Source organism: Narcine bancroftii, chromosome 1 (genome assembly GCF_036971445.1).
Source record: "Narcine bancroftii isolate sNarBan1 chromosome 1, sNarBan1.hap1, whole genome shotgun sequence".
Lineage (NCBI taxonomy): Eukaryota > Metazoa > Chordata > Chondrichthyes > Torpediniformes > Narcinidae > Narcine > Narcine bancroftii.
The window spans coordinates 99,966,505-99,991,993 of NC_091469.1; the positions used below are offsets into that span (position 1 = coordinate 99,966,505).

The window sequence follows — 25,489 nt, forward strand, 5'->3', positions numbered from 1 at the left end:
CTGTATGTAGGTAGTGAGAAGGTGAGGTGCTGTTCCTTGATCTTGTATTAGACATAATTGAAACTTTGTCATTGGCCAATAGGGGTAAGGTTAGAGTGAGGGGCAACTGGGAGCTCTGTGTCACCTTTGCAGATCAAAAGGATGTATTTTGCAAAACAGTCATCCACTCTCCGTTTGGTTTTATTTAGAGGAGAACAGCATGAGCATCAAATCAGTAGATTCATTTGGAAGAACAAATGAATCAGGATGGAGTGCAATACACAAATGTGCTAGAGAAACTCAGCAGGTCTTGCAGTATTTTGGGGAAGCAAAGGGATATAACCATTGAAGGGATATAACCAATGAAGGGATAAAACCAATGTTTTGAGCCTGAACCCTTTGTCGAGGTCTGAGAGAAAAACAGGCAGGTGTCTGTGTCTGGGTCACTGGATGTAGGAAGAGGGAAGAGGGAAGGTGCTGCAATTTCCTGGGTTGGATGTTTCCTCTGAGTAGTGTTACTTGAAAGGACCACATTGTTTACTAAACTGCCAGCCTTTAATACATGGTGTTCAGCTTTAAAACTGAACTTCAATTACTTCCTTAAATTTCCTACATTTTGCTGGATGGCTTGAAGATGGACTAGAAGTACTAGAGTTCTGAGATGGTCAATGAGACTGGAGTGTGAGAGGTTTTATGTGGACAGCAGTTCTTTATTCACCACATCTTATAAAGCTGGAAAACAGCTTTGGCTCATCAGTATTTCCCAGCTTTGCATTCTGTGTGCTTCAGTGCATGGTGTTTTGGTCTATGCCACCTTGATCACCTTCACCATGCAGTGGCCTGAGGTTAGGACAGATGATTGCAAGAGGGTGGTTACACACTAGTTGACATCCATCCCTCTCCTGTACTTCCCTTGACTCTAGCTTTTAGCCAACAAGTCTGGTTGCCTTGAGGGGATGGTCCGTTTATGGTCCGTTAACCTTTCTTGTAATAAGCAAGTAATACTGCAGTTGTGAGCTTCACATACTGCCCTTGATAGGAAGTGAACAGATGCTGTGCTTACAACAGGAAGAAGTAGATCAATCTGAGCTTTTCATCCAGTTTAGAAATTTTGCTTTCTATTGTACTGGCTTTACATGTAACTGCCTGTCATGCCTACATGAAGCTTAAGATGGATCTTCAGGGGTCAGTTTCTGTAGGCAGGACAAATTGTTGGGATATTTGTTCTGCATTTCTGTTTCATCACTTTGACTTTTTATGGATGAGGTGAGAAGTGCATGAAGCATTGATCTTTGAGTACCCTGGCCCTCCAACAAGTGGAAGAACCTGATTATTTTTGCTCTTTCCCACGGGGCTGCAGACATTGAATGGCATCTGCTTTGCTGGTCTCTGGCAGACAGATTGGATGCTTTTGGGGAACAAAAATCTCTGGCTTGATTTCTCATGTAATTTTGATTTTGTAGATTGGAGTTCACCATCAGTTCCAACGAAGGATGTTGCTACTGATTTGAGTGAGACACAACCCAGTGCTCCTGCAGCAGATGAAGTGGGTCCTTCCAGTTCACGGGAACCCAGTGCACCAGTTTGTGAAGCTATGGTTCAGACAGAATGTGTTGTCTGCATGGAACGAGAGGTAAGTACTCTGGCAAACTATATAACAATTTACAGTACGGAAACAGGCCATATCGGCCCTTCTAGCGTACAGTTTTACGTGAAACTTCACCAACCCACTCCCTTGCCCATAACCCTCCAACCCTCTCACATCCGTACTCATCTAACCTCCTCTTAAATGACAGAATTGACCCTGCCACAACTATTTCTTCCAGTAGATCATTCCACTCAGCCACCACTCTCTGAGTGAAGAAGCATCCTCTTATATTACTCCTAAAGTTTTGTCCCCTAACCCTTAACTTATGACCCCTTGTTCCAATCTCCCCTACCCTCAGGGGATAGAGCCTATTCACATCTACTCTTATCTATTCCCTTCATAATTTTAAATACCTCTGTCAAATCCCCTCTCAACCTTCTATGCTCCACTGAATAAAGTCCCAGTCAACTCATTCTTTCTCCGTATTCAAGATACTGCAATCCAGGCAACATTTTAGTAAATCTTCTCTGCACCCTCTCAACCTTATTTATATCCTTCCTATAATTTGGAGACCAGACTGCATACAATATTCCAAACTTGGCCTCACCAGTGCCTTGAACAGTCTCAACATCACCTCCCAACTCCTATATTCTATGCTATGATTTATAAAGGCCAGCATACCAAAAGCCTTTTTCACCACCCTATTTACATGGGAATCCACCTTCAAGGAATGCTGAACTATTATTCCAAGATCCCTCTGTTCCTCTGCATTCCTAAATGCCCTCCCCTTCACTGCATACATCCTATTTTGGTTATTCCTCCCAAAATGAAGCACCTCACACTTACCTACATTGAACTCCATCTGCCACCTTTCAGCCCACCATTCCAAACAGTCCAAATCCTTCTGTAGTCCATGAAAACCCACTTCACTATCTACAACTCCCCCTATTTTTGTATCGTTCACATTTTTACTCACCCAATTTACCACCCCGTCATCCAAATCATTAATATAAATGACGAACAACAAAGGACCCAACACCGATCCTTGAGGCACACCGCTTGTCACTGGCCTCCATCCTGACAGAGAGTTGTCCACCATTACTCTCTGGTGCCCATCATCCAGCCACTACTGAACCTATCTGACTACCTCTATATTAATCCCTAGAGTCTGAACCTTCCTCACTAACCTTATCAAATGCCTTTCTAAAATCCAAATAGACCACATCAACTGCTCTACCTTCATCAACATTTCTAGTCACCTCTTCAAAAAATTCTACCAGATTCGTCAAACACGACTTTCCCCTCACAAACCCATGTTGGGTGTCCCTGATCAATCCCTGCCTTTCCAGATATTTATACATTTTATCCCTTAGAATTCCTTCCATTAATTTCCCCACCACCGATGTCAAACTTACTGGTCGATAATTGCTTGGCCTACACCTAGCGCCCTTTTTAAACAGCGGAACCACGTTTCAACCCGCCAATCCCACGGCACCACACCCTCCTCCAGTGACTGTTGAAAAATCACCTTCAGAGCCTCCGCTATTTCCTCCCTGATCTCCCTTAAGGTCCTGGGAAAAATTCCATCAGGCCCAGAAAACTTATCTACCTTTATACACCCCAGAAGTTCTAAAATCCCCTCTTTACTAATCCCTATTTTTTCAATAACTAACCCTTTTGCCTCACTTATCCTACACAATTCAATATCTCTTTCCCTTGTGAACACCGACGAGAAGAACTCTTCCCCCATCTCATATGGTTCCTCACACATACCCCCGCTCTGATTTTCCAGTGGACCTATTCTATCCTTAACTTTCCTTTTACTATTCACATATTTGTGAAAACCTTTTTGATTTGCTTTCACCATATTTGTTATAGCCCCCTCATACCTTTTTGCCTTTCTAATTTCCCTCTTAAGGTTCTTTCTACAATCGTTCAAATATCTCATCCATCCTTTGCTTCTTGTATTTAACATAGGCCTCCCTCTTATCCCAAACCAACTTCCTAATCTCTCTAGAAAACCATGGCTCCCTTGAACATTTGGCTTTTGTACTGACAGGAACATAGAGATTCTGCATTCTCAAAATCTCACCTTTAAACGCTCCTCAATTCTCCTCTATGTCCTTTCCAGAAAAAACATCATCCCAAACTGCAAATCCCTCATTTCTTTGAATCTGGCTTTCCCCCACTCAAAGACCTTCATCTTCAGACCAGACATTCTTTTCCATAATTAAAGTGAAACTAATAGTGCTATGATCACTGGATCCGAAGTGCTCTCCAACACACATCTCCGTCACCTGCCGTATTTCATTCCCCAACAGTAGATCTAATACTGCTCCCTCTAGTGGGCACCTCAACATATTGATGCAAAAAGCAATCCTGCACACATTTTACAAACTCTAATCCACCCAGCCCACTCACTGACTGCGTTTCCCAATCTATGTTAGGAAAATTAAAATCCCCACTTAACACCACCCTGTGCTTACTGCACATCTCAGCTATTTCCCTACACATTTACTCTTCTAGTTCCCTCTCCCCATTTGGTGGTCTATAATACACCCCTATAATAGTAACCTCACCTCTTTTATTTTTAATTCCACCCACACTGCTTCCCTTAATGAGCCCTCCATTCTATCCCTCCTCAGTACTGCTGTAATATCCTCTTTGACAAGAAATGCCACACACCCCCCTTACCCCTTCAATTCTATCACACCTAAAGTAGTGAAATCCCAGAATTTTAACTACCAGTCACAACCCTCCTTCAACCACGTCTCACTAATTGCCACCACATCATACTGCCACGTGTCTATCCACACCTTCCTTATAACACTCCTTGCATTGAAGTAAATGCAGCACAGACTTCCCGCATCTTGCCTTCTCCCTAACCCCCTCTCTGCCACCCACACAATCATTTGTCACCATCCTCCTTTCCCCATCATAGCATCTATCCCTTTCCTCCTCAATCAAGTGCTGTTCCACCCCCAAGTTTTGTGAATAAGCCTTTTCCCTTCGCCTACAATATCTCTCTCTGCTGTCCTCCCTTACATGGCCCCCTTCCCCCCAAACATACTAGTTTAAACCCCCCCCCGGTAGCCCTAGCAAACGCCCCCGCCAGGAGACTGGTCTGTCTGAGATTCAGACCACAAACAATCCTGGACCAGGTTGTGGTAAAAGGTCTGAGTTACTGTATTACATGCTGGTGAGTTAGTTTATTACCCGCTACCTTTAAAGTCCCAACATCTCATTTGTTTTGTATTGAGTTTGTAAAGGGGCCAGAATTATTGATTGAGGGACTATTTAAGTTGGTTAATGGGAAGATAATGGAGATGCATGATCAGTACCACTCATAGTGCAAAGGTGCAACTTCTCTTGCTGCTGTGTGGTGTAAAGGGCTAGTGTTTCTGCTGATTGATATATTTCATTCAGATTTTGAGGATTATTTCTATTTGTCTCAGACTGAGGGTTAATGGTATTTGTTGTTCACTGTTGCAAAGTATTAAAGATTTGGTGTGGAGTTCTATAACTTCAACAACAATAGCAGAATGCAGAGTCACAGAATAATAATTTAGTACAACTAGGCCACAGGCCCTTCAGCCCAACCTGTTAGTGCTTCCAGTTGTGGAATTATCCATTTACAAGTGTCTGACACCCATTTAGATGGAGGTTTTTTTGTTTAGAAGGTCCAGTTGAAGAAGACATCAGAAGTTTCAGCCCCCATTTTAGCTACAATCCTTTCCTCGGTACCAGTCAAACCCATGAAGTAGTTATAGACCCAGAGGTGTGTTGCTGTAAAGAAGGAGGCAGTCAGTGAAATTATTTAACAGAATTTGAAATTAATGGTGTAACAGTAATCAGATGGGGAAGTGCTGACAATCCTTCTTCCTCTCTGATCCAGTGTCAGATGATCTTCCTGACTTGTGGTCATGTTTGCTGCTGTTACACGTGTGGAATGGAGCTGTGCACATGTCCTCTCTGCCGGAAGGACATTGAACAAAAGATCCGCATGTATCGCACATCCTGAGTGGCGTTTCTCTGCAACGTAGGTATGCTCTGAGGATGGTATCTATATGTATTTTTTAAAAATCACCTTGTAGATCTTGATTAACTGATGCCCTGGCAACTTCAATATGCTTTTAATAAAAAGTACAGATAAGTTTTGATAAACCTTTCCCCACCTCTCCAAAACTTCACCTCAGGATGTATTCTCTCCACAAATCACCACCAAACCCCCTAACGCTTTCCTTAACTTTGGGGACAGGGCACACTCTAAATCCAACACCAGGGACAGACAAGATGTACCCAACCCATGGAACACTCCAGATTTTGAGGCAAATTGAAATGCCATCACTATCTGGTGTAGAGATGGTGAAAAAAATCATACTTTACCCACTTTAAAGAAGAGCAGAGTTATTTTGTCTAATGTTATTGTGACTACTTGTCTGAGATAGATGTACCTTGCTTAATTTGGCTGGCATCAGTGAATTCATTTCAGAATTTCTGTGTAAAGTAATTTGGGATGATTTAAATGGAAATAAAGACCGAACAAGTATCATCCATCCCATTTGAAGATTTGTACACCAACTCCATATTTCCACAGCCCCATTTGCCTTGTTCATCTGCATTTATTTGTGATTGCTCAGCCTTTAAAATAAGTCGCAGCCATTTTCTAACCAAGATCAGGATCCTTAAAATCTTCATAATCCTTAGACTTCCTTTTAATCTGTTTCCCTCATGATAACTCCTAACCACGTCCCTCAAGTACTTTTAAACAATCATACTCCATACCATTGGCTACCCATGTCTGACAAACAGTGACATATCAACTTACTGTAAGGCCCAGAGTTTTGAGATTTCCTGAGATGATAAAAAGCTAGTACCTTTGATGCAAATTGTGTGAGAGAGAGATTGGGTTCATTCTCTGTCCATTTTTTTTAAATTTTGCATTCCTCTTGGATTTCACAGAGCCCATTAAATTCCTTAAGATACAAATGTCCTCCAAGCACCCAGGGAGAGAATTTTGGAGGAGTGGGATTCAATTACATACTATCGCCCAAAAGTAACTCATCATCTTGTTAATGCAAAATAGAAATGGAAGCATTTCAACTTCCTTGGCCTTTGACATGGACTCAATTTCTCCTTGCAACTTAACTCTTGCTCGTTATCTAGAGGACTGGTCATACCACTAACTTCGCTTTACTCTCCTCCTCTGCTCTATTGGAGACATGTTCCTATTTCTAACCATTCCTGATGATGAGTAATTGTTGCCCCTAACAAATTGTTACGTGGTCATTCTGTTAGTTCCTGCTCACCATCATACACATTTGAAGACACTGTTTCTAAGGTCTTCCAATGGTGGTTAATTTGCCTTTTCTGCTGGGGAAAATAATATCCACCCTGTGCAATAACATATGTGTGTGGCAGTAACAAATAAAGATGGGGGCTTAATCTGTTTATATTAGCTTCTGACCCTCTCCAGGTTGATGTAAAAAGTCCCATGATATTATTCAAAGAGCAATTCGCTATATGGGAAGAGCCAAGCTGTCCAAGGTCATAATGGAAGCAAAGCATCCACATGCCCAGTGCATTCACAGTCACTTCCTGGACAGCAAGGCCACACGATGCATGTAGAAGGATATCCAAGATATCACCAACCACAAGACTACACCATCTACCTGTGCTGGTGATGCCTTTCCCCAGATGCACTGAACAATTTTTATGTGTGTTGAGGAAAAAAAACAAGGTGGCAGTGAAGATGACCACCTCTCCTCTAATCAGGTGCTGTGTCTTACAGTGACTGATGTGAGGAGCGTGTTAGACAAGGACAACCCACGGAAAGATAACATTCCCGGCAGAGTGCTTAGGTGATATGCAGCTCAGCTGGCAGATGTTCTTGCTGATATCTTCAACATCTCCCTGAGAAGCACTGTTCAAAGCCGCCACCATTGTCCTATGCCGAAGAAGTCATCTGTCCTGCCTCAATGACTACTGCCCTGTCGCACTCACATCTACAATCATGACGTGCTTCGAGAGGCTCGTCATGGGGCACATCAAGCTCCTGCTGCCACCATCACTAGACCGCCTGCAGATTGCATATATATCCAACCGCTCTACAGATGGTCCCATCGCCACCACCCTCCATCTAGCCCTCACCCACCTGGAAAATATGGGCACGCATTTTCAAATGCTGTTTATTGACTTCAGTTCACCGTTAAACACAATCATACCTCAGTATCTGATAGGGAAGATGAGCCCGCTGAGCTTAAACATCTCCCTCTGCAACTGGATTCTTGACTCAGGCAGTCTGGATTGGAAACAGCACATCCAAGACCATCACACTGAGCATGGGGTCCCCCAGGGCCGTGGGCTCAGTCCACTGCTGTTCACTCTGCTGACTCATGACTGTGCAGCAAGACACAGCTCAAACCACATCATCAAGTTGACGATACAACCGTGTGGGCCTTATCAGTAAGAGTAATGAGTCAGCGTACAGAGATGAGGTGCAGAGCCAACAACCTGTATCTGAACGTTAGTAAAACTAAAGTGATGGTTGTCAACTTTAGGTGAGCCTGGAGGGGTCAATCTCTGCTGACCATTGGCTCTACCATTGAGGGTGGCAAGTATCCAGTTCCTTAGTATGAACTTGGCAGAGAAACTCATCTGGTCCTTTAACACCAGCTCCATAGCCAAGAAAGTCCTGCTAAGGCTGAGGAAAGTTCATCTCCCACCCTCCATCCTCACTACACTCTACAGAGAATGGATTGAGAACATTCTGAGCAATTGCATCACTGTCTAGTTTGGAAACTGTAAGGAAAGTGAAGTCAGCGATAAAGATCATTGGGGGCTCTCTTTCTACCATGACAGATATCTACAACACCCAATGCACGCAGAAAGCGAAAAGCATTGTGAAGGACTTCACGTACTCCTCATGTAAACTTTTCTCCCTTCTGCCATCTGGTGGGACATACCGTAGTACTCAGGCCCTTGTGTCCAGATTGGCAAATTTTTTTCCCCCCCAAGCCATCCAGCTCCTGAATTCTCAGAACATATGTGGATAGTGTATCATGGACTTTTATTGTATATGTCTTAAGATTTTAACTTCTATTTATGTAAATCTGCTCCGTGGTCCTGGAGAAACGTTATCTCATCTTTACCGTGCAATGTTTGGTATGAATGACAAATAAAGATGACTTGACTTGAATTATTCCTTTGAGCTTTCCAGCCAATGTTAATTCATCAACATTCACCAAAATAACTTAACTTGTAGCTTGTGATGCTCTTTGTGAAAATTGATCATTCAGGGGTTCACTTTAACATGGTCTTGTGATATATTGTTAATGGGAGCTTGATTTTCCTTTAATTATCCAATATAGCGATTCTTTCAACGCCACCATAATGGAAATCATAACAATTACAGCCTAGTTTTATTTTGTCCCCATGTACAAACTTTATTTCATCGTAACAGCAGGCTTGAGTGGTTTTATTGTCAAACTTCATTGATTTGACCACCTATCTTCTTCCTCTATTATGGTTCATTACATTCTCCCACAATTCCCTCCTAATGCATTCTCAGAACTGTAGGTTAACTTGATTTTGGTGAAAATCAGCAAGAAATCATGAATTAAGTGACCTTTTGAAATATTGCATGATGCTACTTGTACCACTTGCTGAATAACCATCCTGTCCACTTCCCAGGGACATGTGAAACATGAAACTTGGAGCCTACCTGCTGTGTAAGGTTTGTGTCACAGTGCAGTGACATCACCCACTGACAGTATCCATGTTTGCTGCTTCCCTTGAAGCACCTGGCTCATTTCCTCATTTGCAGGTTGTGGCCATAAAACAAACCATGGAAAATGTGTAACGTCATTGGGAAAGGCCAGGAATGAGCACCTGTCAGCAAGTGTTTGCTTCTAAAGCCTGTGGTACTCGTTCCAGTTATTAACTGTATATCATTTTCCTACAGCTCTGCCTGCAATCTCCTGCACGTCACGTCAACCTGCTGGTGCCTTACACTTTATATAGTCCTTCACCAAAGATGAATTTACTCTTGGTAAAACAGTGGTGCAGCCTCCTACTAGGCTGACTTGAAGTCGGCCTGGATAGATAACCTGCAGCAGGCCACCAGCCTGAATAGTTTTGACTGTGATATTAGTTGGCTTGTGTTGATCGCCCATAAATTAGCATTGTGGTACCTTGCTTTATCCTGTGTACACAAAGGGACGTGGAATAGACAATGGAATTTTTTTCAAGCTGCTTCACGTTGATGCTTTTTGTTCATGGAGGTTCCTTGGAATGATACTGGGAGCTGGTACAACAGGTCTTCACCCAATCCACACGGCCTCTGTACTCTAAACTACACCTCCTGTGCTCACCAACCGTGGCTAAATTATCCATATAGCAGGTTTGGAGCATTGCATCTACAAGGGTATTTGCTCTTTGACTTGGTATGTGGTCAGGCTGAAGGTCAAACTTCCCTCTTGACCTGTTGAGATGCTGGTAGAATATAAAGAGGAGGAATGCAAAACCATGTTGTATGGAGCCAGAGGGAGAGAGTAATTGGTCCACAGATGAATGCTTCCAACAGTCGATTTATGTTAATTATTTTAAATCAATTAATCCAGTTAAAATTTTGTGCAATAATTTAAATACCAGCCATCACCCGTTCAAAATCCAACTGCTGCTCTTTGTACGAGTATCCTTTCGATATTGAATGTATGAATTGCAATTAATCTCATGGTGCTCAATAGTTTGAGCACACTGTAAAGTAGACTTTTTCTCATTTCCTACCCCAAATATCTGGCTGGGGACAAACCTCTTTCAAGATCCTCCTCACCCAGGATGAATAGCCAACTGCTGATGGGGGGAAGTGAAAGCATTGGTCCACGACCCATTTACAGCTATTCCGCCAGGCTTATACTTACTGTTTTGTTCTGATTGGAGCAATTCAGTTTCTGAGTAGTTACTTAACTAGTCTTGTCCTAATTTAGTTACCTTTCTCTGAATATTCTCCATGTGTAACATTGCAACTTAAATAGAATTGTGCATATCTGTAAATTGTCACCCACGTTGGAGCAAGCTGTGGCTTAACCAGCAGTATTGCTGTTCCAGACTCCTGCCATTTTCCCCACAAAAACACAAATATACCCTGACCTATTTTCTACCTCCCCACCTGAAATAAGAATCTCCAGAATGTCATTTGATATCTTCTCCTGTCTTTATTTTAGATTTGAATGGTTTTACAAACCAATGCTGCTACCATTTGTTGTTTTCTTTTCTACATTTTGTGACATCTTAAATTCTCCCTTCTGATCAGAAGTTACATGATACAAGATGAATGTAAAGCATGTTTTTAAGTTAGATATTTAATTTATTGTTTTTATTCAGACCATTTGCACTTGTGCTGTTATATGCTGTAAATGCCAATCTTACAATTATACATGTTTAAAAAGTGATCTTTAAAGCATCCCAATAAAAAGGTCATTTTGCCTTTCTATCTGGTGTCCTCATTAGAGGGACAAATGATGTGATTTTACAGATTTGGGGTGATATGCTACGTTAAAGAATCTTGAGTTAATCAAACTTTTGTGAAATTAATTAGCTGTTTAGTTGGAAGACTTGTCAGCTACCAGATAAATATTGACAGAAAAATAACATTTAAAGACTATTAGCAAGTCATCAGTTGGGAAGGGAAAGAGGTGCCAGTGACTGGTTGTGAAATTAAACCACTTGAATTGCTGGGATCATAATGATCAAAATAATTTGCACATAAAATTTAGCTTTGCAGCTCTAAAATCTTTCACTCTCCAGGCCTGTACCAGGATGTTTAACAGCAGTTAGCGTAGCGGTCGGTGCAGTACTGCTACAGCATCAGCAATCAGGACTGGGGTTTGAATCCCGCGCTGTTTGTAAGGAGCTTGAATGTTCTCTCCAAGACTGTGAAGGGTTTTCCCCGGAGGTTCCAGTTTCCTCCCACCCACCCTTCAAAAGGACATACCGGGGGTGTAGATTAATTGGGCAACACAGGTTCGTGGTCTGAAAGGGCCTGTTACCATGCTGTATGTCTACAGCATGGTAGAAACACTGTTATGATGAATAACCACCTTCTCCAGGACATTAATGTAAATCAGGATAAAAGTCCAACAGAGCATTATGGAGCAGCAGTTTAAATGTCTGGCACTGACTTGCCTCTTAATTATTTTTTCTAGTCCACTTTGGGGAAAATTCCATAACATGAAAATTGCCCTTGTTTGAGTTGAATCCACTAGTTTTGGTCCTGTGATATTCAGAATCAATCTAGACCTGGAATTCTTATACAATAATCCAAGAGGATTTTAATCATAAGATCTCATTAAATCTTCTTCCTTACACATGATCATTCAAAATAGTCTGTTTCCAAGTAGGTTTCTTTTCCTCCTATACCCCTGCTAGTTTGGTTCTGGACAGATGCCTTGGTAAGTGCAGGTGAGATGCCAGAAGACTGGAGGGTGACAAATGTGTCTCTATACAAGAAGGGGTGCAAGGAAAAGCCTGAGAACTACAGGCCAATGAGCCCTATCATCTGTGGTTGTTAAGTTCAGAGAAGATATTCTGAGGGAGATGATGTACATTCACTTTGAGGGATAAAGGCTGATTAGGGTAGTGAGCACCGTTTTGAAAGTAGGAGGTCATGTCAGAAATCTTTGACCAAGTCAGAGCTGTAAATGTTTATATGAATTTCAGCAAGGTATTCAACAAGATTCTGTCTGCACAGTAGACTGGTCTGGCTGGTCAGATTGCACAGGATCTAAAACGAGAGCAGATTAGATAGAAAATGGACTTCATGGAGGAAGAAGCGGGGTGGCTGTTTTTCAGACTGGAGGCCTGTGACTACTGGTGTGCCACAGGGTTTATTGCTGGGCCCATTGCTGTTTGTCATCTACATCAATGATTTGGATGAAAACATACAAGGGAATCTCTTGCTTTTCTTTCATACTGAAAGGGGTGCCTGGCAATGCTAATGGCAACTTTATCTGGCTTACGACAGGAAAAAGTATATCATGTATGTTACTTTCTTAACGTATTATTTATGTGACAATCAAGGGAACCTTGAGTAAGTTAGTGTCATTCACAAAAGTGTCTGATATTGCAGATAGTGAAGACTCTTAACCATATAACTCTTTACAGCACGGAAACAGGCCATGTCACCCTTCAAGTCCGTACCGGTTCACTTGAACAACTCCACTAGCTCCTCCGCAAACTCCTGAGGAAGTAGAGGCTTTCTTCATGATGCCATTGGTGTGTTGGTTCCAGGAAAGATCTTCCGAGAATACAGAGAAATATGTTGCATTTTGGGAGGTCTAATATGGGTAGGGCCTACACAGTTAATGGCAGTAATCTGGGGAGTGTTGTACAGTAGAGGGATCTCGGAGTACAGATACAAAGTTTCTTGAAAATTGTGACACAGATAGATAGGATAGCCTAAATGTCTATTGGCAGTATTAGCCTTCTCCAGAGTATGGAAGCTGAGGTCATGTTGCAGTTGTATATGATGCTGGTGAGACCCCATTTTGGTCACCTTGTCAAGCTGGAGAGGATACAAGAGAAGATTTAAGAGGGTAGTTTTAGGACTCAGAGGGACTGCTATATAGGGAGAGGGCTTTATTCCTGGGTTGTTGGAAGATGTGGGGTGATCTCACAGGGATACAAAACAGTAAGGAATAAACTGGGTGAATGCAGAGAGTGCTGATCAGAGGAAGTGAATTGCTATCCAAAGGACATAGGTTGAAGCAGAGTTTTTTTTAAAAATAAACATGGCGGTGGGTGTATAGAATGGGCTGTCAGAGGAGGTGGTTGAGGCAAGTATTGTTGCAACATTTAAGAAAAAAAATTGGCAAATATATGGATAAGATAGGTTTAGAGGAATATGGGCCAAATGCTGGCAGGTGGGACATTTTAGGCAAGTTGAGCCAAAGGGCCTGTTTCCTTGCATAGCCTATGATATGACTTCACAACTGGTGTGTAAGACTACATTCACAATGCAAACCTCTCTATGTCAGCATATAATACTGCACACCAACAGCTATTTGCATAATGACAATAATTTTCCATATCAATTATAAAGTATTATTCAATTAATCACAATTTATCAGGGTCATTCCCACATTCATCTTTAATGCACAAGATTTAACATAGTGGAAAAAAAGTGATCAAATATTCAACTGGTTGAGGTATCTGGCGCAGGTGTATGGAATCAAAGGTCAATATAAATTAATAACACGAGCTTGGGTGAGGAGTATGTCAAGGTTTTCCAAAGCCTGAATTCCCTTGATTGTCAATAGAAATAAACAAACTTGAAATTTAAATTCATCAGGGAATCAAGCAAAATACCAAATGCTTAAGCTGAAAAAAATGAACTAAAAAGCAGGAATAAATTTGAGTAAAATTTAAAAAGATATCTCCACATCTGTTTACAGACTTACTAAACTTCCTTAAGGTAAGGGGAAGTGATCAGAAACCCAAGGTTCAAATAAGAAGGAGCTATGGAAAAGTAGAACAATGGCTGTGTATTTAGCTGGATAGAAACTGCTTGTGAAAACCTATGAATTAACTAGTTATTTCAGTGGTTTCATTAGTTGCCAAAAGCAAGTCCAGAATTCAAGTCTTGGTAATAGACTGCTTTCCACAAGACTGCAAACAAACCCATGGAAGTTGCAGTTAATTATGATGTTGTTTTTGTATCTATAAAACTATTACAGTTGAAAAAGGAAGAACCATGTGATTTGACTTGCGGGCTTCATTATGCTGGTATCTGGCTCCTGCCTAAACAAAATGCCGAGGGTAACAAAGAACGAAGTGAATACAACAGAATTAGCAGAAGACTCCTCCCTGGATTGGATACCCGATCATGTAACTACCTCGTCATCCAGAACAAGCCACTGGGAAGACTATCGGGGCAGAGAGGAGAGAAATAAAGAATGCCATTTGGGTGATTGTGGAGTGAGGCAGAAATAAAGATCTTACCCTTCAGTCAAGAAGGCTCCAGACAATTTATGAAAATGATATGTTCCCATCTCACAAGCATGTTTGAACTTAGTTTACCAATAACTGCTTCTTTAATAGACCTGCTGGCCAATTTGTTTTAAATGGGTAGCAATCCATGAAAAGAAAGGAAACATTTTCTACTGAGAATAAAAGTTTCCATATGGAAACTTCATCCATGCAGTTCGATGAAAATGGAAGGGCCGAGCCATTTAACTAAGATTAAGGCACAGGGATAACTTTATTCTGACTAAAGGCTGTATTCTACCCAACACACAGGACAAGGACAACATTTTGTTCCTTACATGTACCACTCAAACAATTCAACATGATGAAAACTGAAGGAAAAATATTCACAAACTGGAAGACACAGTAAAAGTTATTAAAGCAGTCACAAATAACCTGGAGTCAAGCTTCCTTCCTAAGAGCTATTGACAATACTGTCAACAGCAGTAAAGGTCTACTGAGAATTAGGCAGGAATTAATAAAATTAAAGTACATCAGTCATTTATACTGTTCAAGAACAATACCAGTGCTGATCAGAGTTAGGTCACTTTCATCAATTTTCCCCCAGTGCTGGCTGGGGACACAAATTCATGCCAGCAGGTTACAAAAAACAAAGAGATTCCTGAAATGTGAAGCTCCATCAGATTACACATTGTAGAAGCAGTGTTTCCCAGGATTCACCTTGGCTCCTGCGCAAACTACCTATCTCCTTGGTAACTACATGGCGTCAGCAGCAGGAACCTCATCCCATCCAGTCAAAGTCGTCATCGTCGTCGTCATCTCCAAACAGCAGGGCTGGTGGTGGACGACCCTTCATACTCTGAGTAATGGAAGCAAACTAGTGTCAGATCACACACCCAAGTACATACTTTTTAGAACACGTCATACAAGATTTTTGGGCTGAAGAATGGAGAAGGGTTCCAATTACACAGCTGTACCAGAATTTACGTTCATTTACATTCTACACCTAGATTCATACCTTGCACATTGCCCAACACTGAAACACGAAATATTTACATATCCCTTTTATAATGAAGAATGAAGGGCTTTAATATGGAAGAAGCTCAGTTCCTCACTATTGTCAACTCCCTAATTTACAAAATGGATGCAAAGAGGAAGAGCCACAGGTTTGACTTGACATCTCGCATCTAATTGGGAGAACTCATTATTAAGGGCAGACAGGAGGAAAGGGGTCAATCACTGGCCTACACCACTTACATTATGAAGGGAAATGCCCCTCACTTTTTTTTAAACCAACCTTACATGTATCTCAAATGACACTTTTACGCAAAACACCTTCTGGGTCCCTGACGTCTTTAGCGTTGAACTCATTCCAACGTACAAAGGAACTGAAAACCTTCCTATACTTTATACATGAAAGTCTGCAGACTGCAGTTAAAGTAAAAACACAATGCTGGAGAAACTCGGTGGGTCAAACAGTGTACTTTATATTGCAAAGATAAAGGAACACAACTCAAGCCCAAAACATTGGTTATGTATCTTTATCTTTGCTTTATAAAGCACATTTTGACCCGCTGAGTTTCTCATAACGTCACTATGGCAATACTGCTCTCACCGCATTTCACTGTCCAACAAGTAGGATCTCACTTACGACTTCCTCCTCATCGTCCTCTTCCTCTTTCTTCACCAAGTGTTTCAAAGTCCTCCCCACTTTTGGAGTCGCCGATTTGAACAAGTTCTCCTCGTCATCACTACTGAAAAGGCTAAACGATGGAAATCCAAGGTCAGGAATTTATTTTGAAGGCTCTAGTTAATTACACTGAAGGTACTTCTACAGGTTTGTGTGCCTTACAGCCAATGAAATGCTTTGAAGTTGTAATCATGTTGAAATGTAATCAATTTGCATACAAAAAATCCCAGAAAGAGAAATAAATAATCTATTGCAATGATGTTAAATTACAGATTTATTATAGCGCCAGCGACTGGGGGTTCGGTGCTCTCTGTAAGAAGTTTGGGTGCTCTGGTTTCCTCCCATCCTTCAGAATGAACAGGGGTTGTAGGTTAATAGGGCAGCCAGGTTTGTGGGCCGGAAGGGGTGTTACCATGCTGAACGTCTAAATTTAATTACAATGTAATCAAACTAAGGATGGTACAACATCCTTTCACACATGGAACAATGATGTGGTTTCTGGCTTGGACGGGTGTCCACTACTCTTTCCCATTCCTCCTCAACTGAGAACCAGTTGTGATTTCCTTCTGTTCTTAGAAAGAGGTGTCTGTAATGGAAACAGACTACCACTACAACAAAGCAGAAGAATCAACCAAAAGATTTTTTAAAAATCAAAGCTCTGACAAAGGACATACAATATTACACATATCTGAGGGAATGTTTTCTATTTCTTGATGAAAGAGGAGAAACAGCTACACAAGTGATCCCTGTACCCCTTTCCCAATATCTATTCAACAGATCAAATTCCCCCTCGTAAAGTTAGTAACAAAGTCATGGGAGTGAATTAAATCATGACTGATCTGTTTCTTAGTTCCATAATTCTTGAAACCCCACCCAAAACAAAGCTCCTCTTGAAAGAACTAGCTCTCAACATTTCAGGGGATGAGACTTGCAATTCTTCATGACTGAATCAGATTCCATTATTATTTCAGAAAATGCAATCACCGTTGCTCAGCTATGTAAAAATAAAATTCCCTTCCCCAATTTATTTACCAATTATCCTCATAGATCACAGTCTCACAGTGTGAAATAAAAATATGCTTTGCAGTGGAAAATTATTTTACCCACGTCATCAATCTAAATTGCAAAGCAATAGCAGGCCACAAAATAATGGGAGTGAGATGTAGAATGGTCAACAGCCAGTGCTAATAGGAATAAACATTTGAACTGTTTAAAAAAAAAAAGAACAACTCTATTTTAAACACTGGATGTCTACAGGGACATGGTCCTCTAATCACTCAAATTCAAACATTTGAACCAAACTTCTTTGTGATCAGATTATCTTAATTCTTCCTTCCATGAGATTCTGAAGCAATCAACCCCTGGGGTTGCCTTTAGTTACAGAAACTTAGGAAAATAACAGCACACAGGTGGTCTTCAGTTCTTCAAATTTACGCCAGTTCACTGTAAAGGTAACGCAGGCAGTACCATATCTTCTGCTTTTTCTCAGAGTCCCGTAATTTTATGTGTTTTTTTTTTACCCCAAGAAATGATAAAATTCCCTTTTGGAATCACAGTTAGCATACAAAGCTATTACAGTGTCACCGACCCAGATTAGAATCTGGCGCTGACTATAAGAAGTTTGCACATTCTCTCCGTGTCTGCATGGGTTTCCTTCGGGTGCTCCGGTTTCCTCCCACCCTTCAAATCATACAGGAGTTGTAAATTAATTGGGCTCCTGGGCCAGAAAGACCTGTTACCATGTTGCATGTCCAAATTTTAAAAATGTATATTTTTAAAATGATTTCTTAGGCCTCTACTGCCATATCAGGCCGTGCATTCCAAACACTAAAGATCTTCCTAATTTCATTGGTTTCTTTTTTAACCAATCATCTTCACTCTATATCTGCCTACAAGGGCAGTTTCTACTTACATTCCATTTCTCTTTATATATTGGACATCTTCTCTTTAAAGGGTCCAAACTCAAAATATTGACTGACTACTTCTACCCATGGATGCTTATACTGACCCATCGACTCCCTCAAGCTACTCTTGATTCACTCTGGATTCTAGCACCCATAGTTTGTGTTTCTCGAAAAAGTTTTGTCTACTCCTGCCTTTTTTAAGAAAAAGCACCTCTGATGTCTCTTTCTCAACTTTCTTTGCTTCAAAGAAAATAATCCCATTTTCTTCCTCCATTTCCCATACACCAGGTAGCATGGATAGTGTAGTGGTGAGCACCATTCTATTACAGCACCAGCGACCGAGGTTCGCATTCAGCACTGATAGTGAGGAGTTTGTACATTCTCCCCATGTCTGCGTGGATTTCCTCCCACCCCTCAAAACATCCAGTGGTGACAGGTTAATTGGGTTATTTGGGCAGCATGGGCTTGTGGACCAGAAGGGCCTGTTACCGTGTTGGATGTCTAAATTTATTTTTTTTAAAATTATACCAATTCCTTAACCTTTCCTAATTACCACGATCAGAATTGAGTTCAACAGTGCAGTTGTGGGTAAATTATGTTTTACATCACAGCCATCTCATTTTTATACTGTATCTACTCAAATTTGCTTTCTCAACCCATCCTTCTACCCTCAAAGATTTATGCAACTAAGGCTCCATTCTGCAGTACTTTTTACATTACCTCTCCTCAATCTGCTGAATAAATGGTAATTGGTTAACATTTTTTCTTCAATGGAATTGAAATTAGTTTACAAATTTCAATTCAAATGTTTCTGCTCATTCCATTAATGTACAGCTTTAAAATAGTTCCATGGGTCCTCTATTAACTTAAAATTTTGTGTCATCTACAAATATTGAGGCTGTCCCATTATTCCTGTCTACCCTCTTAATTTTTATTTAACATAAACATGATGTTGTTTATACAAATCTGTGATGTTTTCCATTAATTAATAATTAAAGTGGCTGTTAATTTTATCCTGGCATCTACTTAAATATAGGCAAACTTTTTAGTTCCATCTTTTATATCCCATTTAGTCACTCAATTACCTCCTTTATCACTGCAGCAGTATCCCCCTTTCATTAAAAAAAAATGTAAAGTCTTCATTTAGTATCTCGGCTCTGCCCTCTGCCTTGCAAGGAAGTCTTCCTATTCTCCCCCTCTTTTCCTCAATTACTATTTGGATATCGATAGTAAACACAAGAACATAAGAAATAGGAGTTAGCCATCCAGCCTAACGAGCCTGTTCCACCATTTAGTGTGATCATGGCTGATCTGATGATAGACTCACTCGTCTCCACTTACCTGCCTTTCCCTATATCCCTTAATTCCCATACTAGGTAAAAATCTATTCAACCTGGTCATAAATGTATTTACTGAGGTCGTCTCCACCTTTTCAATGGGCAGCAAATTCCATAGTTTCATCACCCTCTGGGAAAAGCAGTTCCCTCTCATCTCCATCCTAAATCTACTGTATCTCCTGGTTCTAGTCTCCCCCACCAATGAAAACAACTTACCTTTCTCTAACTTAACTATGCCTTTCATAATTTTATATGTTTCTAGTAGATCCCCTCTCATTCTTCTAAATTCCAGCAGGTCCAGTCCCAGACGACTCGATCTCTCCTCATAGGATAGCCCCCACATCTCTGGAATCAACCGGTGAACCTCCTTTGCACTGCCTCCAAAGCCTCAGGGAAATTACTTTTTATGTTAATTGCCATTATCTCATCACCTATCATCTCTTCACCCTTAATTTCTTTATGCATCACCCCTTTCCATTAAAAAAAATACAGCACAGTAACAGGCTGCCCAATTTACACCCCATTAACCTACACCCTAAATATATTTTGAATGGTGGGAGGAAACCGGAGCCCCTGAAGAAAACCCACAGACACAGGGAGAATGCATAAACTCCTTACATACAGCGTGGGATTCAATCTCCGGTCCTGATCGCTGATGCCCTTAAATTTTGAATTCTGAGCTTGGCAGTCACGTGAACAAACAAACTAACGTTAGTCACAGGTCCTATTGTGTGCAATTTACCTGGAGTTGTTTGCTGTGGAGCTAGATTTGGCTTCTCGAGATGCATTTGCAACATTAGGGACGTGTTCTGTCCTCTGTAATATATCATGTTCCATGGAAGGCTGGCTCTGATGAGAGGACAAATCTTTTGGGATTTCAGGGCTCCCTTTGTTCTCATTAAGAGCTGGGACTATGACTTGCTGGGTCACTTCTTGAATTCCAGAAATGCTATTGCTACATGTTGGAGATTGTTCTTCCTCCCATAGACTAGCTGTTGACCTGTTTGGAATTGAATCTCCATCCAACTCATTGCGTGGCACTTTACCCACTGGATCATCTCTCTTCTCTGGTGTTCTTTCACACTCCTGGACCTCTGCATCTTGACAAAATCTTTCACTGTTAAGGGTCACTTCTGAGTCACGTAGAGATGCTCCCATTTCCTTCTCATCTTCCTCACTCATCTGTTTTTCTGTGTACCCTGTTGTGTCCTCCAGACCCTCTCCTGCAGGGGAATTCAGTGAAAGAGTGGGAATATTTGGAGCAAGGGTCAAAGGTGCCTCTAAATGCTCCAGTACTGGTGCCTTAAAACCCTGGTCTTCAGATTGATATTCTTCTGGCTCGATGGCCCTGGGAGGTGATGAAGTCTCCTCACTTATCTGACCAGTTTCTGATGCTGTGGGACCCTCTTCACGCACTGCTCCACTCACTCTTTCAACAATGTTGGTATCTATCTTCACATTTTGATTTTCAATTGGAGAAGATGTTCTCTCTTCAGTCTCTCCTTCCGATTCTTCAGCCTCATCGTCACTTCTTGTAAGAGATTGGTCTTGGTCTTTGTTCAAGAGCTGGAGGGTAACTGCCTATTAGGGAAGAGTAACAAATCTGTAAAACTAGTGCCACGGTCCCCTGAGAGATACAAAACAAGAGCGTCTCCTTATCTGGTCCCATCTATCACCTGCCAGCCCTTACTTCACCCCTCCTCACATCTCTTTGTACAGGTAATTTTCCCTTTACATTTTCAGTCCTGAAGAAGGGTCTTAACCCAAAACGTCAACTATCCCTATGGCTCCATAGATGCTGCTCAACTGAGCTCTTCCAGCAGTTCGTTTTTTGCTACAAGATTGGTCCTTGGACTAAATACCCAGTTTCCATGGTGCAATTTAAAATATTTTTTTAAATAGCTATTTAAAAGATTACAGAATATATGATCCTGTATGCCTATAATTGATTAATATGCTTGCAATTAAATTTCACAACAGAAATCCAAAGTTTAAAATTTATAGCTTGAATCTGAATCTCACTAACTTAAGACATAGACAAGGTATATAAGATTTGAGTAAGACTCTCAACACCTCAGGAGAAGTGAGCAAGAATGATTTTCTATCATTAACTAACATGCAACCACTTCTACTCTGCATTTTAATGGAGAATTTTGATCGCTTTTGTTGTGAGAAATAATTTCTTTAATAAATTCAGCTTTCTTCCTTTTTTGCTTTTAGAAATACACCCCATCCTGCATCTCGTTCATAGACTGTGACAGCACTTTAATTTATTCCTAGTATACTTTTCCTTTTATTCATTCCCTTAACCAGAATCAAAATTTATTATCATGAACACGCCATAAAATTTGTGTTTTTGCAGCCGTTTATAACCACCTTCGTTATAAAGTCGATCTTCAGTGGCTCTTTTGTAACTTGATGCCTGATATAGGAGATTAACCTTCGGGTACCAACAGTGTACCAATCATAATAGGGCAGTTTGTTGTCAAGCTCAATTTGTTTGTCAGAAAGGATTGCAGAGTTTGAATATTTTTATTAATTTTAAATTTACTTCAATTCTAATTTCCCAGTTAATATATTTTTTTATCTTTCTTATATCCTTGAGTTTCTCAACGAGTGTATGTGTCATCTATCAGTATGAGAGAATGGTGTTTGTGATGGATGTGTGTGTTCAGCTAATGAAGGATTCTTGTTGCTGTCACACCCCTACCTGTGTATCTGTAAAGTCATAGCAAGAAATAGTATGGAAAAGGGCCCTTTGGCCCACATTGACCATCAACCACCCATTTATATTAATTCTTCTTTTTTATCCTCATAATCCCACCATTTTCCATTAGGACGTGGCCAGGTACAACAGAGAGCTACATATAATCGAAGCTTTTTTTTAGTTTTATTTTTCATTTGCATCAATACCATGTATTTTATTCATATCATATGAATACATTTTTTTCACATTTTCTCCCCCGCCCCCCCCCCCCACCTCCCACCCTCTCCCTCTCTCTCCAAAAAGGTAGGAAAAGAAAGAAAGAGTAAAAGAAAAAGGAAAACCTGTCTAAGAAACATTACTTTTAACTAATTCATTTCAATTTACATAATAATCTTAAACCATGAACTAATTAGGGCAGGCTGGGTGGGGGAGCAGTGGACACTGTAGGTAAAGTCATAGCAATAAAATCCATAAGGTTTCCAAATCTTATCAAACTTTTTCTGATTGGTTTCATAAAGGGTATGTTATTTTCTCTAATGGAATACAATTTAATAATTCCATTGACCACAATATCATCTGATTTTCACGTTACAGCTATACATTTCTTTGCTATTGCTACACTTAAAAACTTCTTCTGATAAATATCCAACCTCAATTGAGAAACATCTCCCAATAAAAGTATTCTGGGATCCTTCAAAATCTGCGTCTTGTCAACTCGTCCCAATAAAATACTTATATCCTTCCAAAACTTATCTACCTTTTCACATTGCCAGACTGCATGCAGAAAAGATCCTACTTCTTTATTACATCTAAAACATTGATCAGAGCAATTTGAATTAATTCCATGTAATTTATATGGAGTATAATATAACTGATATAAGAAATCTCTTGGTGCCTGCCACATTGACCACCGCCAGTGGGCTGATCTCGCCTCAAACCGTGCATCTTGGCACCTCACAGTTGGGCGGGCAGCAACCGCCTTTGAAGAAGACCCAACACCCAACCCCAACCCACCAATTTTCCCTTGCAACCTCTGCAACCGTGTCTGCCTGTCCCGCATCGGACTTGTCAGCCACAAACGAGCCTGCAGCTGGCATTACCCCTCCATAAATCTTCGTCCGTGAAGCCAAGCCAAAGAAGAAAGAAAAGAATATAACTGATGTAAAAAAATTAAATTGTACCATTTGATATCGCACATTAATTGTATTAGTTACACTTTCATAACATAATTTTGACCATACTTCTTCCTGAATCTGTATATTTCATTATTTCTCCCATCTCAATTTAGATTTAAATAAATCTTTTTTCTGGATGGTCTCTTGCAATTTTATATACATATTAGTAATAAATTTTTAAATAAACATATCTGTTATTAAATATTCAAATGGACTTTGTTCTGTTAATTTAAAATTCCTCCCTAACTTACTTTTTAAATATGATTCAAGTTGATAATAGGAGAAAAAAGCATTATTTGGTATATTATATATTTATCCTTTATTGGTCAAAAGTAAAATAATATCTCCCTCCCCCCCAAAAAAAAATCCCTTAACGTTTTTATTCCACAATTATACCAAATATCGAATTAGGGATTATTAACCATAAAAGGAATAAAAGGATTTTAGTTTAATATCATTTTAGCCAACTGATAATTCTTCATTCCTCTTTCTGCATGCCCTCCATTCCATATTTTAAACATATGTCTCAGAATTGGTGTATCTAATTGTCGTTTTAATAATTCTTCATCCCATTTATACAAAATATGCTCAGAATTACTTTTTCCTATTTTGTTAATTTCAATTTATACCCATGCAATCTTTTCATCAGTCTGATAACAAAAAGACAAATATCTAAGTTGAGCTGCTTTATAATAGTTTTTAAAATTAGGCAATCAAAGTCTCCCCTGATCAAATTGCCATGTTAATTTTTCCAATGCCATCCGAGGCATTTTATCTCGCCAAATAAATCTTATTACACTTTTATTTAAATCTTGAAAAAACATTGTTGGTAGAGAAATTGGTAAAGATTGAAAAAGATATTGTATTCTAGGAAAAATATTCATCTTCACACAATTTATCCAGAATCCATCCATCTTATTAAATCTTCTTTAGTTTTCTTAGAGGTATGTAATTTAATTTAAATAAATTATTTAAATTCTTATCAACATTAATTCCTAAATATTTAATTGCCCCATTTTAACATTTAAATTTTGTCCTTTTCTTAACTTGAACATAATCTCTCTGTCATAAGCATCACTTCACTTTTATCAATTTATTTTAAAACCTGATATCAGCCAATCGATCATTTACTTTTTTTAAAATGAACTTTCATAGTTTGTAAGATGTAATATTACATCATCTGCAAAAAGACTAATTTTGTGTTCTCTATCATTTACCTTAAAGCCCTTAATCTCATTATCACTTCTAATCAACTCTGATAAAGGTTTTATAGCCAGTGCAAATAAAAAAAGATATAATGGACAGCCTTGTCTAGATGATCTTCCCAACAATGAAGATTTTGATATTTGTCTATTTGTAATAAAATGGACAATTATATAATGCTCTTATCCAATTTATAAAATAGTTGGAATTCCAAAAACCTTCAATAATTTAAATAAATTAGCCCATTTTAATCTATCAAAGGCCTTTTCTGCATCTGAAGCTAAAGCCACTGTCAGTATTTTTCTTTTCTGTGCCATATTTAATAAACTTAAAAATCTAACAATATTATCCACTGACCTTCTATTTTTAATAAATCTTGTATGGTCCATATTAATCAGTTAGCTATTAATTTTGACAACATTTTATGATCTGTATTCAATAATGAAATTGGCCTATATGAAGTTAGAAGCAAAGGGTCCTTCCCTTTTTTTGAATAACTGTCATTAACATAGTTTTAAATGACTCAGGTTAAGTCCCAAAGATCTTCCATTTGATCTAACAATCCCATAAATATCAGATTTTATAACTCTTTAAATTCTTTATAAAATTCTGGAGAGAAACCATCTTCCCCTGGAGCCTTAATGTTTGGTAGTGTGACAGAGTTTCCAGAGTATATAGATATGTTTTTGAGAGATAAATTAAGAAAGGTTTGTTAGAGTAGGTCACATACAAATACTTTAAAACAGATCTTATTTGAAATACTGGAGCTCTGCTAATGCTTGACATATCGGCTTCTCAAACCTTTTGCAAGAGCTTTGAAGAATGCTCAAGAGACTTCACTAATGGGTTGTTGTGAACCAAAGGCAACAGTTGAAAGAGCATGCCGGAGCCACCGCTGCTGTCTGGAAGAGAGCTTGCTGTG

The 25,489-nt window shown here is 39.8% G+C and overlaps 2 protein-coding genes across 20 annotated transcripts in view; one reads left to right on the plus strand and one right to left on the minus strand.

Moving 5' to 3' along the window:
- lrsam1 (leucine rich repeat and sterile alpha motif containing 1) overlaps positions 1-11,041 on the plus strand; it is a 125,919-nt gene extending 114,878 nt beyond the window's left edge. For 6 of the 11 annotated variants that reach the window (XM_069933746.1, XM_069933809.1, XM_069933798.1 and 3 more), the window contains 3 exons: positions 1,443-1,612; positions 5,463-5,610; positions 9,531-11,041. In XM_069933746.1, coding sequence (XP_069789847.1) covers positions 1,443-1,612; positions 5,463-5,588 — 296 coding nt within the window. In that variant the 3' untranslated portion in view covers positions 5,589-5,610; positions 9,531-11,041. The other 5 variants (XM_069933755.1, XM_069933765.1, XM_069933791.1 and 2 more) reach the window with 5 other exon arrangements.
- Positions 11,042-13,697: 2,656 nt separating this feature from the next.
- Positions 13,698-25,489, minus strand: part of fkbp15a (FKBP prolyl isomerase family member 15a) — a 183,847-nt gene continuing 172,055 nt past the window's right edge. For all 9 annotated transcript variants that reach the window (XM_069933733.1, XM_069933701.1, XM_069933715.1 and 6 more), the window contains 3 exons: positions 20,225-21,063; positions 16,203-16,314; positions 13,698-15,410 (listed from right to left, as the gene is read on the minus strand). In XM_069933733.1, coding sequence (XP_069789834.1) covers positions 15,333-15,410; positions 16,203-16,314; positions 20,225-21,063 — 1,029 coding nt within the window. In that variant the 3' untranslated portion in view covers positions 13,698-15,332. The remainder of the gene's footprint in view (positions 15,411-16,202; positions 16,315-20,224; positions 21,064-25,489) is intronic.